This window comes from Solea senegalensis, linkage group LG10, assembly GCF_019176455.1.
Source record: "Solea senegalensis isolate Sse05_10M linkage group LG10, IFAPA_SoseM_1, whole genome shotgun sequence".
NCBI classification, from domain to species: domain Eukaryota; kingdom Metazoa; phylum Chordata; class Actinopteri; order Pleuronectiformes; family Soleidae; genus Solea; species Solea senegalensis.
Genome location: NC_058030.1, coordinates 19492079 through 19507429, shown reverse-complemented (window position 1 = coordinate 19507429; position 15351 = coordinate 19492079). Strand labels below are relative to the sequence as shown.

The following is a 15351-nucleotide window of genomic DNA, read 5'->3' as shown; positions in this document are numbered from 1 at the left end:
CTCGGCTCGTTTGTGTACAGCGTTGCCATGAGCAGAGTGAGGCTGTGCACGTACCAAGGATGCAGCATGACAGTTTGATCTGATGATGAAGGCCGGGAGGAGGCGGAGGAGGACCATGACCATGATGATGAGGATGGTGTGAATAATGCAAATAATTCCCATTTGTTCTTTGATTTTAAAAGTTATTTGAAAATTAAAAATCTCTGTTTGTTTTCTTTACCCACCCCCACCTGGAAATGATTCTCATAATTTCAACTTTAATGCTGTCTGTTTACTCTGTTAATCCAAAACACAATGACTTGTAAGGTACTTTTAACGTCTCATGTTGAATTCCTTTGAATTTGATCGATACATGAAACAAACGCCATGATAAACGACAACATAACATCTTAAATACATTGTCAATGTTGTCTACGTTATTAGGAACATATATAAATAATAATATTTTTTACTTTGATGGAACACAATGTTCTCTCGTTGTTCCCAGGATGTTATCATTCTAAAAAGTGTTTACAGTTTAGCTATTCCTCAGCCTTAACACCTTATACTATTATAAATCTTTGTTTTTGTTTGTTTATTTTTTTGTTCAGCGAAAATACACAGACATATCCCTTCATGACAAAAGGTGACTGAACGGGAATACAGTGCATCATGTACCAGCTAGTTAAAGCTGCCACGAGGGGGCGACAGTGTTACTTGGTTTTCTGGCAATTGGCAGCTCCTAGGAAATAATAATCTGAAATGTTAGCACAGGATTCGATTGAGAACTATTGTCTGTCAAATATAAACACATATTTAAACTAACCTGGACACTTTGAACAGTTAAAATTAACTAGTTTTACTAGGGAACACAGTACAAGTCACAGTCACCAGATAATCGTCTTATCAAACATCAGAATGTGGAAAAAACAACAACTTTGAGTTTGACTGTGAAAGGTTGATCAACCAAGGTAAACTGAAAATGACTATCTCCTGGCATTTGAACAGTATTCAGTCCGTGTTTGTATAAATTATTTATTGAGACGTGAAATCTTTTTTCGAGGGTGTCATAAACAACATGAACACAATTCAAACACAAAGAAAGACTGTAGTCAGTATGTCAATGTTGAGTTTTACTCCTGTCATATATCTGCCCTCTTCATTCATTTCTTGTGAATGATACATTGTAGAAAGAGAGAAATATTTCAACGTATACAACCTGGGAAAACTTAGTGAGAATGTCACATTTTACAACAGCTCACCTGTTTCCCTCTCGGAAACTGATACTGTCTCTTTAAGTCACGTTCGCGTGTGTATTCGGCCATTTCCGTCTCTGGCCAGCCGGTGGTGTCACTCAACAACCGTGGAGTCTTCAAATCACTTCAAACACACCTACCACTGCACGACAGGGTAGGTTTGAAATGACTTGAATAGTAAATATTTGGAAAATACATTTTAGTTGTGTGTGTACTTTAAATTTCGCGTAACTCCACGCTTTTACGACAAAGCCTGAAACGAGCATGTAGTTAACGTTCGCTATAATTAGCCTTTCCGAAGCTGAGGCTAGCTAACATGCTACATTGATGCTAATGTCACCAGCTAGCGCCTTTTGCTCTGCGAGATCGGCGTTACAAATTTGTTTCACGTCGTAATCGGTCTGCATATCTAAAATATACTCATGCACATTTACGATATGTGCATATTTTAAAGAATGCACTATGAAACCACTGTCAAGAGCCATGTTTTCCTGTTGTTTACAATGTAGCTTTAGCATATTTTGCAGGTTAGCTAGCTGGTGTTAAGTAACATTTTGCTGTTTGGTCTGCAAACAAAAAGAAAAAGTGAGTCAAGGATCTGACCCTTACTACCACCGCCTTTTAGTTTGGTTACGACCTACAAACTCTTACATATCACTTATATGAGGAACATCTCATCTATCTACAGCATGTGTCTGTTCGCTGCGGTTTTATTACATCACTCAGGTCAATAGTTCACTCTTGTTAAATCATTAGCTCTTTCTGCATTGCTCGTCCTTCATCTTCTGTCTTTTTGATACTGTAGCTTCCATAATTAATATTTCACTTAAGTCTTAACAACATTCAGACCGCTAATCGAAGTCAATTAGCACAGAAGAATGATCCAGACATTTGAACACTGCTAAGCTCTGCTTCTTTCTAGGAATTAATTTTGAGTAACTGTCAAGAGGCTCGACGGTACTGCAGATGATCAGCCATGGATGAAGATGACAACCAAGATGAGCCGATCAATCGCAGCAAGGGGAAAAGGGCTGCTCAGTGGGTCATCTCAGGTACCATGTGCAACATGTTTGTTGTGTATGAAATTGATAGTTTCTGATGACTAAGTCAAATTATGCAGTCGGACTGCATATGCTTCAAAAGGAATATGCAGTTTTAATGTGATTGTACTCTTAGACTCGGATGATGATGTTGAAGAGGTGTCTGAGGAGGGAGAATCTGATGAAGATCAACTAGATGGAGAAGACAATGAGGAAGTGGAGGAGGAGGAGGAAGAAGAAGAAGGCAGTGAAGAGGAAGATGGTAGGAGTGACTGTGAAAAATGTTTTAATGCTAGAAAAGTATATAATCTTTTATTAAATCATTTTTGATTAATGGAGATCTGCCTTATTTCTCCATAATATCCTACATTATATTCTTTAATTTTAAGCTCTTTACTCTTCAGGTGCTGACCTAAGAGGCCAAGAAATAGCACAAAAAAGGCTAATTCCACAAAACATGAACTGTTACACATCTCACTTGTCCTATTTGTTGGTTCATATCAAATTGAAAGTAAGGCTTAATTGATTTAGCATTAAACTTTCTTTTAGAGCATTTGTTTCAGGGTTCAAAAAGAAAGAAGTTGTTAGCAATTGTATATGTGTCTAATATATTTAATAGGCTTAAACTCAGCTCTATTGTGCAATAGTCTTAAGGGTTGCTGATAGCAGTCAGAAATCACAATGTGGAGCCACTATTGCATTGCTATGCCAAGCCACCCACACCTGACGCACACACATGCACTAATTGTTATTTAATTGTCTGTCTCATTTCCAGACTGATAAAAGTGTGACATCAACCAGTCCTCCACGGCAAATCAATTGCAACATGTAGTTATCCAGCTATGCTCTCTCAGCAAAGATCCCACACAATTGTCACTTTTTTAGTTTCCCCACACAACTCAACTCAGTCTGTGGGCTTTTCTCTCCAGCTCTGAGAATCACAGCTGAGCAGAGTGTAATTAGACAGCTCTCTACAGCTGTGCCAATCAATTTACTTACCAGCCCTGTCTTTTTCTCTGTAACAGTGGAGTTTTTGTCCCTGTTTCTTTGATTTAACTTGAATAGTTTTCCACCATATTTTGCAATGCTATAAGTTTATAATATTTCTAAACATTTAGACTGTGTTGTAGATTTCAAGAGGTTTCAACTCCATTTTCTCAGATGACGAAGAGGATGAAGATGCTAAGCCTGAGGATGGTGCTGTAGTGGGTACCTCTGCTGATCTTGCAGGGTTGAGCTCAGATGAGGACTCGGATAAATGTCCCATCTGCCTGAACTCATTCAGCAGCCAGCCTGTGGCAACCCCAGAGACCTGTGAGCACTACTTCTGTCTTGACTGCATCCTTGAATGGGCCACGGTTAGGAGTGCTTCATATCTTTTTCAGTTATTAGTATAAGCACTTTATTTAAAACACATCTGTGGTAGCGGAAGCTGAATTACCTAATTGTTGTGTTCGTGTTCTCCTCTGTTTAGAATGCTAACTCTTGTCCTGTAGATCGCATTGCTTTTAATAGCATATACCTCAGGAAATGTTATGGAGGCAAAGTGATGAAAATGGTAAGTTTGGTCCATCCAAATTTAAATTACTTGTATAAATTCAAGTCAACTATGGATACAAGGATGTACATTTATATTGTGTGGACTAATGATTTGGTTAATACTCACTTATATGATAAAGATCACAGTCCAAAAGCCTGTGAAGGAAGGTCAAGAAGAAACAGTAGATCTGGACCTGGAGCAGACCAACTGTGAAGTGTGTGGGGGCAGTGACCGTGAGGACCGCCTGTTGCTTTGTGATGGCTGTGATGCTGGGTGAGACAAATAATGTTGGTGTATAAGTATTTATTTATTTATTTACTTTTTTTGTGTATTCTTCAGATCTCCTTTTACATTCCATTGCATCCACTCAGAAAGTCCACAGGAGAATATGTCTATTGGTACAAGAGGAAGATAAGAAACAAAAAAAATTTGACAGCATTGAAAATAAACAATGTAAACAGAACAAACATCAACTTAAAGCAAAACACGGGTTGTATACAGGTTTACCTGGTCGTTCATCACTGTCATTAATGGTGCTCAATGAAAAGTTCCCTCTGCAATCTCAGTGAATATGTCATTTTTGTTTTCCATAGTGTAAATATTTCTTAAGCTTGTTAGCCATTCAGCTTGGTTTGGCGACTCTTTTTTAAGCCACTTTATTGTAACTGTTTTCTTTGCTGCTACCAGTAATATCTGTAATAGATGCATCTTTTTCCTACAGTGTATCATAGCTGCTTTCATCTCTAGAATTGCTATCAGAGGGTCTCAATTCAACATTCAATACCTTATTAATATGTAAAAATTGACTTCCAAAAGTTATCCAACAATGGGCATTGGCAAAGAATATGTGAGTGAGTAGCCATCTTCTCTCCACACCCCCTCCAGCATTGACTTGATTGATGCGGATTAATTTTAGCCACAGCTTGTGGTGTTCTGAAGAATCTGTTATTTATCTTCCATTGGAATTCCTTCCACAAATTGGCGTTTGTGACTTTGTGAGCCTGAGTGCATGTATCCAACCAAACTTCCTCACTTATTTTGAGCCGTAGCTCCCTACTCCACTTGTCTTTCTCATAAAATGAATTATCTTTTATCATTGAAGCAATGATTCTATAAACTTTGGTTATTGGCTTCCTCATATGTTCTCCACCCTGAATTGTTAATAACATTTGTTGATGACTTTTGTTTGCAGAACGCTAATTGAATCCTCAGCCAAGGATACCTGTTCTTCAGCCTGTGTGATGCGCCTGTTGCATTCACATAGGTTCGCTTGAACATCCTTGATAGCAGTTAACACACCGCTATTTCTGTATGGGAGTCATGTTTGAGGGATTGAAAAGCTTGCATAATATTGGCGCTGGTTACGTCGTTCACCTACGCGCTGTCCGAGTCCATCCACATGGCGTCTCTTCACTGGTTCAGGAACACTGTCCTCGCTAGATGAAAGTCCAGATAGATGAGCAGTTTTCTTAGACTTGTTCCCTTTGGGCATGTTGAACTTATAATGACATCAGATTGAGTAGTTATAGGATAGTAATTAGTAGTAGCGGTTTTGCAGCAATTACCTGGATTTCAGCGACCGAGCGGGGAGAAGTGCTGCCGGTCAGCACGACGCCATAGCCGCCAGTTTTTGCCCACTTTAAATTCTTGGAAACCTCTTTGACAGAAAACATATTGTCAATGCATTTTTTAAGCCTTTTTATTCCATAGGTATCACATGGAGTGTCTGACACCACCCCTTGACGCTGTTCCAGTAGAAGAGTGGTTCTGCCCCGAGTGTGAAGTCAGCAATCGTCACTCAAGTAAAACTTATTTACCCTCTGTACTTGATCATATATTTGACTGTGTTGACTGTATCTAACTTTTGTTGAAAGTTAAAAGTTGAAAGTTTTGCCAAACGACTTCCCATAAAAGTTGATTCATTTCAAAGCCTTAGTATTAATTATTTAAAGTCCCTCTAAACATAGGACCGGGAGACACTTATATGCTAACTTATAAGTTGTGTAAATCTTCGGTTTCAGGGGATATGGCGGAGGAAGTCGGCGATGCAGAAAGTCTGCCCTCTACTGCCCGGGCTGCCACCAGTCGCCGCCACCACCAGAGCCGTACTCCAGGTCCCACCAGAGCTATTGCTCGAACTCAGCAGAGTGAGAGGGTTCGAGCTAATGTCAACAGACATCGCATCACCCAGGCACGCTCATCGCAGGTTTGGCATGAGGCGTGATGCTTCCGTCTTGGCTATTTCTCTAACCCACTACCACAACATACAAAAGTTTGGTTGAAGCTGAAGTGTTTTGATTTTACACAGTTTGTTGTGCAGATTAAACTAACTGATAATATTTATGACTCGGTGTAATGTAATATTTACTGCTACTGACAACAGATGATAATTTAATGTGTATATCATAGTTTTATTTAGTGATTTAGATGCTTGTATTAAAGGAGCAGTGCATGTGTTTGAGTTTAGCCAGCAGTGGTTTTCTGAAAGCAAACCTGCAAAGTGATGAGAGTTGTTTTTTTTTTGTTTTTTTTTTTTTACCAGTTGGCCCCTACATATCTGATCCAGTCCTCATGGCTAGATGAGACTATTAATGCTGTGGTGGCTGGGCTCAATACAGCAGTGTATGTACGGGACCTAACACCTCGTGCCCCATCAAGGCGTGTACGCAGGACTGGTAAGCAAGCACACATACAGTACAAATGAGACTGGGAAGAGGGTTGATAGGTATTGGAGATCACCTAAGTAGTAATGCGTTTGTTACTTTTCTGATTGACTCAACAGTAAAGCGCAGAAGAGTCAAAAGCAAGAAGACGTCCTTTGCTAAGGGTAAAACTGGAAAATCTGCAACTACTGGCGTCAAGAGGAGAAGGAGGAGAGTAAGAAGGACTAAATCCAGAAGAAAGCTGGTGAGTGTATCAGCAACACTTGTGGGATTTAAATGTTTCATTTGTGTCGTTAAGTTACTTAATTAATTGTCTTTGTTTTTCCACTAGATGGTAAAAAAGACAGCTGGTCCTCGAGGCCGGATTGCTAGTAATCTTGGAATTGTAAAAGACAAGAAGAGCTCTTCTCTTCCTACAGTTTACCGGCCCTCGGAACACACACTCAGCAATATGCGTGCTGACATAGGAGCTGCTTCCCTCTCCATCTATGGGGATCCATTTGACCTGGATCCATTTGTTGAACGGTAAAAGCACAATCTCCTATTTTAGGGCCAATGCACGTATGACTAGCACTTTATAGTTTGGCTTACTTGAAGCTCTCACTTACTTCTAGCTCTTGTTTGTACCCAAATGTTTAAATGCACTTATTGTAAGTCGCTTTGGATAAAAGCGTCTTCTAAATGACATGTAATGTAATGTAATGTAATGTAATGTAATATATACATTTAACTTCGTTGGGAATGCTGAGTCAGCAATTCTGTGTGTGTTTAACAACTCTGTTCATAAACGTGCAGTTTTATGTTGAATGCATTGATCAGCCCTTTATTTTGTATAGGAAAAAGTACAAAGTAAAAGTGAAAAAAGTATCAAAAGCTAAAAAGAAAATTCTAATGTCCTGAAGGAGCCGAACCTTTATCATGTATGAATTATTAAAATTGGCTCAAAAATGTAGGAGGACATGGCGACCTCACTACTGACACTAGTACACAGTGTGCACTGTACTGACTGTACTATTGTAATCATTTGACCAGCGAGGAGAACGAGCGCCAGATCCATGTTACGTCACTGTTGGAGGCCAAGAGACGAGGCATCTCTCGTTCTGCTCTTCGCTCTCACCAGCCTGTAGCTCGACCAGTTACTGCAAGCCTTTCCAGGTAACATCACCGCTTTGTTATGATGTATCGTGTTGGGCATTTTCAAAATATCACTGTAAGGAAAGCACAGTTGTCACTCATAACCTTAACAATGTTCTACAGCGCCAGCACTGTGAAACTGCAGCTACCTCGATTCATCCATCATAGCTCTATATGACCAAAGACAAATTTATGGCATTAATCTGCAACATTTTGTTTTTTTAAAGCAAATAACCATAACCAGAAGCTGAAATGACATTTTAGATTTATTATTCTTAGGGTTTGTGGTCACAATGGTATCTAGCTTGATAAATACTTTGGAAATTTAATTAAAGGTTTGCTATGCCATACCAGGGGAGCTATGGATGTCCCCCGATCAGGTGGTGGTGGTGGTGGTGTTGTGGAGGCAGCTCCTGTGCCTGACCTGCTTGGCAGTATCCTATCAGGGCAGAGCATGCTCTTGATGGATAGCTCTGATGTCATAATTAATCGAGATGGTTCTCTTAAAGCTACAAAGTCAAGTAAGTGTATCTCCTTAAAGTTGTGAGATTTAATTAAGCTGTATTGTGTGATTGTTTGAGGTGTTTACTTGTATTGAAAATAATTGATTCAGGTCACATTAGAGGTCAAAAGTCATCTGTTGCGTAATCAAACAACTTCAGAGAAACTTCATTTTTATTTTATTGAAAAAGCAAGTCAATTTAAAATGAACTTAAATTCAGGGACATAAGGTTTCGACATTTGACCCCTTAGTACTGAGTTAGTCTTCTGTTTCTTATTTTGTGTTAGCAGTGACGCCATCCGCAGTACAGCCAAGTAGCAGCAAAAGCAGCAGCTCAGGAGATGCTGACGCCCAGATCATCCCAGAGATGTCGCCAGTTGAAGGAGACACTTCTCTGTCTCTTCACTACAACAGAGACCTACCAGGGTCCTCCCATAGCGCCATTCACAGACCTTTGTCCCAGAGCACTGCTTTTTCACCTCCACATACATCCTCCTCATTAGTCCACACCAAACCACCTCCATACACTGATTTGCCACCAAGAGGTCACCCAAGATTGCAGCCTCCACGTCCAGTCAGACCCCCCATCTCTTCTGGTCATCATGAAACCAACCAAGTGGGATCCCCCAGAGATATGTTCTCCTCATCCATCCACCAGACCCAACCTAAAAAAGCACCTACAAAACCAATGTGGGTAGATGTATCAGTACTGCCAAGGATACCAAAAATAAGAAGGGAGAGTAGCAGTGTCACAAATGATGGCACTAGTCAAGATGGCAGCAGTAGAATACATGGCAGTAAGGGAAATGGCAGTGACTCTACGTGTAGAAATAATGATTATGGCATGCCTAACATGGGCATGAACAGCCTCGCTGGAGATAAGGGTCGGCAGCAAGGTGTAGACCAGCAAAAAGGTAGAGTTGATGGTCAAACCCCGAGACATAGATCTGGTGGAGCGAGCTCATCTCCAGCCTTCTCCAACTCCTTTGCCTCCTCTTCCTCCTCCTCCTCTTCCTCTACTGACTCACCTGCTGGCCAGCCTCACTGCTCTTCCTCATCCTCATCCTCAGTGAGCTTCCGCATTAACTCCAGCGGGAACTCTTGGCAGTCAAGGCGGTTAAACATAGCATCACCGTCTTCTGAGAGTGGGGGAAACGTGCAGGATATATGGAAAAGAAGGCAAGATGAAGCTAGAAAGAGACAATTGCACAGGGATAAGCAGAAGCTACTGGCATCACGGACACCAGTCAAAAAGGAACAAGACAGTAATAGTATCTATGACCCCTTTAATCCCACTGCGTCAGATTCAAGCAGCTCCGATGACGAAACTGAGAGCTCAAGCCGAGATAAGTGCTTCCGTCAAGTCAAACGCGAGGTTCCTAGTTTAGGAAACGAGCCGGATTTAGTCCAAAATGAGCAGGACTTGATTCATGTGAAAATGGAAATGCAGGAGACTGAGGTTTCACAGGAACAGCCAAGAAGGGCTAGGTCTTTGGAAAACATATCACAGGAGGTCAGGTGTGCAGAGGAGTATGTTAAGGTTGAAAAAGAATCAACAGAAGTCCACACTAATGTCGAGAAACTATCACCACTTGACATGATAATTAAAAAAGAGCCAGGACTAGATGATACAAGGGACGCAGAAAGGTGTGGTCACGGTGTAAATATGTATCCAAATTCAGGGACACCAGATGCCACACAGCCTGCTCATCACAGCCTGGCTCCTGTAAAGACTGAGAGAGACACTCAAGTAGAGGAGCGTGTACAGAGTGAGGAAACGCGTGTGTCGTCCTCCACCTGTAAGAATGATTCATCAGCGTCCAGCTCTGTTCACTCGAAGAAGAAACACATGACAGAGTCTAAACCAGCTTCCAAGTCCCCGTCAAGAGATTTGGGCCACAAGAAGAAAACCTCCAAAGCTTCAAAGGAGCAACACTCAAGCAGCTCAGCGATGGGGAGAGGCAGGAGAGGAGATCACCATACCTCTGACCAGGGCAGCAGTCAGAAAGAAAAGGATAAGGATAAGGACAAGGAAAGGAGTTCTAGGAGGTCAAGATCCAGAGAGAGGAGGAGAGCGCGCTCAACCTCACAAAGCTCTCTGTCTAGCTCTCCTGGTAGGGGTCACAAAAAGAGACGTCGGTCACGATCCCGCTCCAAAGACAGGAAGCAATCCAGGTATATATTTAAAAGTTTTTCTCAATATTTTGTTCAACTGTGTAAAAAACCATGTGTTTGACTTTTACACGTTTGTTTTATCTGTAATCGCCAATTTTTAGGTCTGGTTCCCGTTCGAGCAGTAGAGAGCATTCAAGGCGGAAGAAGAATACACAAAGGAGCAAGGAGAGAAATGATAACAGAGAGACGGACCACAAGAAAGGATGCATGTCAAAGGACAAGAGACGTGGGCGGTCTCGGTCGAAGTCACGTTCCAGGTCTAGGTCTACATCTAGATCGAAGGACGTTAAACGTGGTCGGTCTCATTCAAAATCACGATCCAGATCCAGATCGAAGGAAAGGAGGAAAGATCTCACACAAAAACCATCTCTCTCTCACAGAGACAAAGTCGGGTCACAAGGAAAAGACAAGAGAAGATTCAGGTCTAGATCGAGCTCAAGAGAGCGAAGGAAAGAAGAGTCCAAGAGTTCACAGAAACCTTCAGGCTCACATGTTTCATCCTCAAAAGACAAAACGCAGCTAAAGGACAAGAAAACAGAGAAGGAAGGCGTTCACAGTTCTGTCAAAGAGGAAAATATTGCAAAGGGGAATAAACACGAGTTCCCCTCCTGTAGTTCTTCCTTCTCTAAAGTTAAAAAGGAAGGAAAAGACCTCAAGGCTGATGTCAAACCCACAGCAGCTGACTTAACAAGAGAGGGGAAAATTGAAATTAAAAAAGAAAAGAAATCGTCTCTTGATAGGTTTGAAGAATCTCCTATTACTAAATTAGTTAAAAAAGAAGAAAGTGACATTTTTTCTTTGCCAGAAACCAAAAGCACGGATAGGGAAGACATAAAAGGAGACCCCATCAAGACTCAAATGTGTGAAATCAAGACTGAGACTTGTGAAATTGCAATTAAGTCGGAGCCAAGTTCACCAAAATTGAGCCACTCACCCTCTTTCACCTCATTGTCTATATCATCCACACCTGTTACAGCAGAGTGTCTCCAGGATGCAGCCTCTCAAACTCACTCTGGGTTTATGGCCTCAGAAGAACGAACGAACCCTGTAAAGCAGGAAGTTCTGCAGCCCTCAGACTCCGACGACGACGACTTCAATGTCGACGTGATTCTCGACAACCTGGACGATGTGAAGTCTGAGCGCACGGACGCAGGCGACACATTTGTCAAACAAGAGAAGGAAGTGGAGGAGGGGAAAAGTGAAGGAGCACAGGCATTGGCTGCAGTTGGAGTCAAATCAAAGACTCAAGTGAAGAGGGTTACGTGGAATATACAGGAGCCGGAGGCGTCTCAATCAGACAAATCTGCAAGCAGTAAGTGTTGCTCCGCATCTCTTTTAATTTGCTATTGACTTTGCTTCAAAGAGATCAGAATGTTTTATACATGGCTCTTAGCAAAAATGTGTTTGAATTCTTTCTTCTGTAGAAGTGGCTCTGTATAAATTGAAGCGGAGGCAGGAAGGAGCTCGCAGACCTTCCTCTATGGTCCATACATCCGGTCAGGTACGACAGAGCTTTGTGTCACTGCACAGTTAATATTGTAGTTTTAGTGCATTAAGTTTTTTGTTTTTTTTTACTAGAAATTCACATTGCATTCATCATGTAATGTGAATGGTAACCACAGGGTGGCAGTGTTTGTCTGAAGGAGGAAATGTGGTGTTAGGTTTCAGAACTGAAACTGCAACTGCTTCTAAGGTGTTTTCAGACTAAACGAAACTGAAAACAATACTGTGAAATCTCAGTCTCAACCACCTTGTTCTTTTATTTGTTATATAAACAGTTTGGAAGTTTGTATTTGCAGGGTTATAGTTTCACTAATTTCAGGATTTGATTTGTTTCTTTGTCTTTTGTTTGTAAAATGATTATCTTTGGGTTGAGGACAGTTGGCAATACTGACAGGAGACACCTTAATCTGTGTAAAATTGTTATGCCATTTTTTTAAATCTTAACTTTTATATATAAAATACAAAACATTTGCCACTTGCCAACATTATCTGTATCATCGTTTGATAATCTACCCAACCCTGTGTAAATCCTTTATATAATCTCTCTTTACAGGAAATGACTGGTGCGGTCGGTGATGACCAACATCCAGAGGGTTTGTCAGTGACTGACAAAGGCGAGGCAGAGGAGGGGGATAAGTCGATGAAAGACAAGGTGAATGTGCTTTGATTTGATTTGTCTGTTTGGCTCTTCTCATAATCACAAGCTACAAAGTGCTTCACACAGGAGATGGAGATGACAACAACGTCAGACATTACAGTGTGCTGCAGCAAAAGTTATTTTTGTCTAATTATTAAGTGATTGGGTAATGAATGAAGGCAATTAATAGCTTTTTAAGATCAGTTGTGCAAACAAATAGCTCATGATTGTCATGACTTTTGTTCTTTGCACTTTGGTGTAGGGTTAGTTTAGATGAGTAATACAACGAATATAGTGTTAGGATCTGAAGAAATACACCAGAACCACTGTTGAACCAGCAAAACAAAGATTATGACCAAATCAAACCTGGACAGCATTGACTTGCTGGAGAAAATATGTCAATACTTTCAATACACACAATGGTGATACATTTGTGTTCGAGTCTAAGCATAAGGGGGAAAAAACCCCACCATAAATATGGATGCATTCATTTGATTAGCTTGTATTTGACCTAGAATAAACTCTTGAGTTTATTGAGTCTTGAGTCTCACCTAATGTGTGAAAATAAGAGCAACGTGAAACGCTATTTAAGAGATGTGCACGAGGTAAAGATTATGCATCTCGTGTGGGAGGTTGTGCTTTCATTCAGTTGTGACATAATCGATGTTTTACACTCTCCAGCAATATTTGAAAAAGCTGCACATGCAAGAGAGAGCTGTAGAGGAGGTGAAGCTAGCCATCAAACCTTTCTATCAGAGGAGAGACATCAACAAGGAAGAATACAAAGAGATTTTACGCAAAGCCGTTCAGAAGGTGGGTTCAACATTTTGTTATCTGTTGTCATTTTTCCAGAGAGTTTACTCTAGTTACCTTTTTTCCCCCCCTGGTCGTCAGGTGTGTCACAGCAAGAGCGGTGAGATCAACCCTGTGAAGGTGGGCAATCTCGTCAAAGCCTACGTGGACAAATACAAACACGCTCGCAAATTTAAGAAAGGAGAGGAGTCGGACAAGGCGCCAGACGCCCAAACCGAGGCCATGAAAATGTCCGACAGCCCGTGAGGAGGCGTGACCCGCAGGCAAGAACAGCTGCACGCACAGCAAACGTACTCGTATGCTAGAGTCTTATGCTGAGGCCGCGCTGGATGTGTGCGCAGTGTGTGATGGGCCGTGTTGTTGATCTGCTGTACCTTTTGGTGTTTACACAGGGAGTGTGTCCTCTCTGGACCTTTAAGTTTCACAAAGGGGTTTGCCTTCAAATTGGCCTTAAATAATGTACTTTCAAATATGCCTTTGCACTCAACTAAATGCCAGAACTCTTTAGTATTAAGCCGGTCGTTCAAATACTTCACAATAAAGGCCTTGTTGCAAAAGAGTTTTGATTCAGGGAGCGACAACACTACAGTGCTTTTACGTTTAACAGAAAGTGTGTCGATGACATGATTGACAAATAGTCACTGTCCATTTTGCGATGGAAACACGGATGCGCTGCTCACACACCCTGTGTGGACCCGCCCTCTCTGTGTCCTACTCATGGTTATGATCTCACCAATGTAAATGAGTTGATTTAAGATTTCCTCACAGCTTCAGGATGGAACCTTTACTGTAACCTCAACCTTTTTGTCTTGATGGAATTTCTGGAGGACAAACTTTGATCACTTGAAAAGCCCCTGTCGCCGTCTTGTGCTTGGACAGTCACTGCCAAGAACCTTTTTTTTTTGTGTAGGAAAGCTCAGACACTTATAGGAAACTGAGGATGTGCCTTAAAGAGGCAAATCTCCAAACACCCTCCAATAGGTGGAAAACCAGGTAGCTTTCTCCACAGGCATATCGCAAGTGTGGAAGGATGTGGCGTGGGTTTTTCAGTTTTCTATGGCATTTTTGTTATGTGCGACAGCCGGGGTATTTATTAGCTTTTGTTGGTCAACAAAGAACTAATTTTGTCAGTAAGTGGCATACAAGTATGCAGTGTGTGCATATTCTAATAAGAAAACACTTATGCAATTTTAGATTGTTTGTAAATAATATAGATTTGATACATCTACTTTTGTTTCTGTCTGTCACATGACAAATGTTTTTTTTTATTTAATTAAAAAGTCTCACCTGTCTTCCACATTTCTAATAGCTGTGCTTAATACTTAAAAATAGTTGGTGCATCACAGGTGAATTTTGGCTGAGTAGATCAAATAGAACAGTGGAGTCACTCTTCTTAAACGTCTGCTTTCTTTCAACAAAACTGAATGCCATCATTTTTTTCAACCTTGGACTGAAATGTAGAGAATCAAGAATTTGTTTTTTGTGCCAAATTAATAACAGTGACAAACAAATTGCAAAATTTCCCCGATTGAGATTTAATTTGTCTGTAAGCAATTAAGTTCCAACCACCTTTTAATTTTGCAAAACAAAAGTTTGTCTCTGTCCAACCTGCTGTTTTCATGTCCACAATGATACTTATTAAAATGTTAAATATTAAGCTAAATGTACTGGCATCATTTCGTGTGTTTGTGAGATCAATTTATTGTCTCTGATAGAGATAAGATTATGTTCAGTGCAGTGAGCTTTTCTTTCACTGGTGTTATGTTAAGCAAGAATAACTGATGTCCTTGAAAAAGCTTTTCACCATTTTGAACTCGTTTGCCTTCTGCAGGTGGGTGGTTGGACTTTATAATGCCACTGTGAAAGAAACCCATACTGCCTTTTCTTTTTCCTTTTTTCTCTCTTTATTTTTCTGCATTTACTTGATCAAATGCTTGTTTCAATGTAGGAACCCAACAATACGTTTATAGTTATACATATATGGTTTTGTCCAAATTAGATTTAATTACCAATTCATAGTCTGCCTAGCATAAAAATAAACAGCCCTATGATTCACATAGTATTGATTTAGATGCCTTCCTGTCTGTAATCACCAAGAAACAAGGTGCT

General features: G+C 40.7%; 1 protein-coding gene across 2 annotated transcripts; it reads left to right on the top strand.

The window, feature by feature from the left end:
- Nucleotides 1-1318: 1318 nt before the first annotated feature.
- On the top strand, nt 1319-14899 carry phrf1 (PHD and ring finger domains 1). Of its 2 annotated transcripts, none has more exons than XM_044035816.1 (19): nt 1319-1389; nt 2158-2287; nt 2412-2537; nt 3437-3633; nt 3750-3833; nt 3955-4088; nt 5526-5617; nt 5837-6021; nt 6358-6490; nt 6598-6722; nt 6810-7003; nt 7511-7633; nt 7967-8133; nt 8405-10289; nt 10391-11601; nt 11714-11790; nt 12346-12444; nt 13111-13242; nt 13324-14899. In XM_044035816.1, exons 2-19 carry the CDS (start codon nt 2212-2214, stop codon nt 13486-13488), a joined length of 5205 nt encoding a protein of 1734 aa, XP_043891751.1. In that variant the 5' UTR covers nt 1319-1389; nt 2158-2211; the 3' UTR covers nt 13489-14899. The 2 variants fall into 2 exon arrangements, with proteins under 2 accessions (XP_043891751.1, XP_043891750.1); XM_044035815.1 differs by having other exon boundaries at nt 8402-10289.
- The last annotated feature ends 452 nt before the right edge of the window (nt 14900-15351 follow it).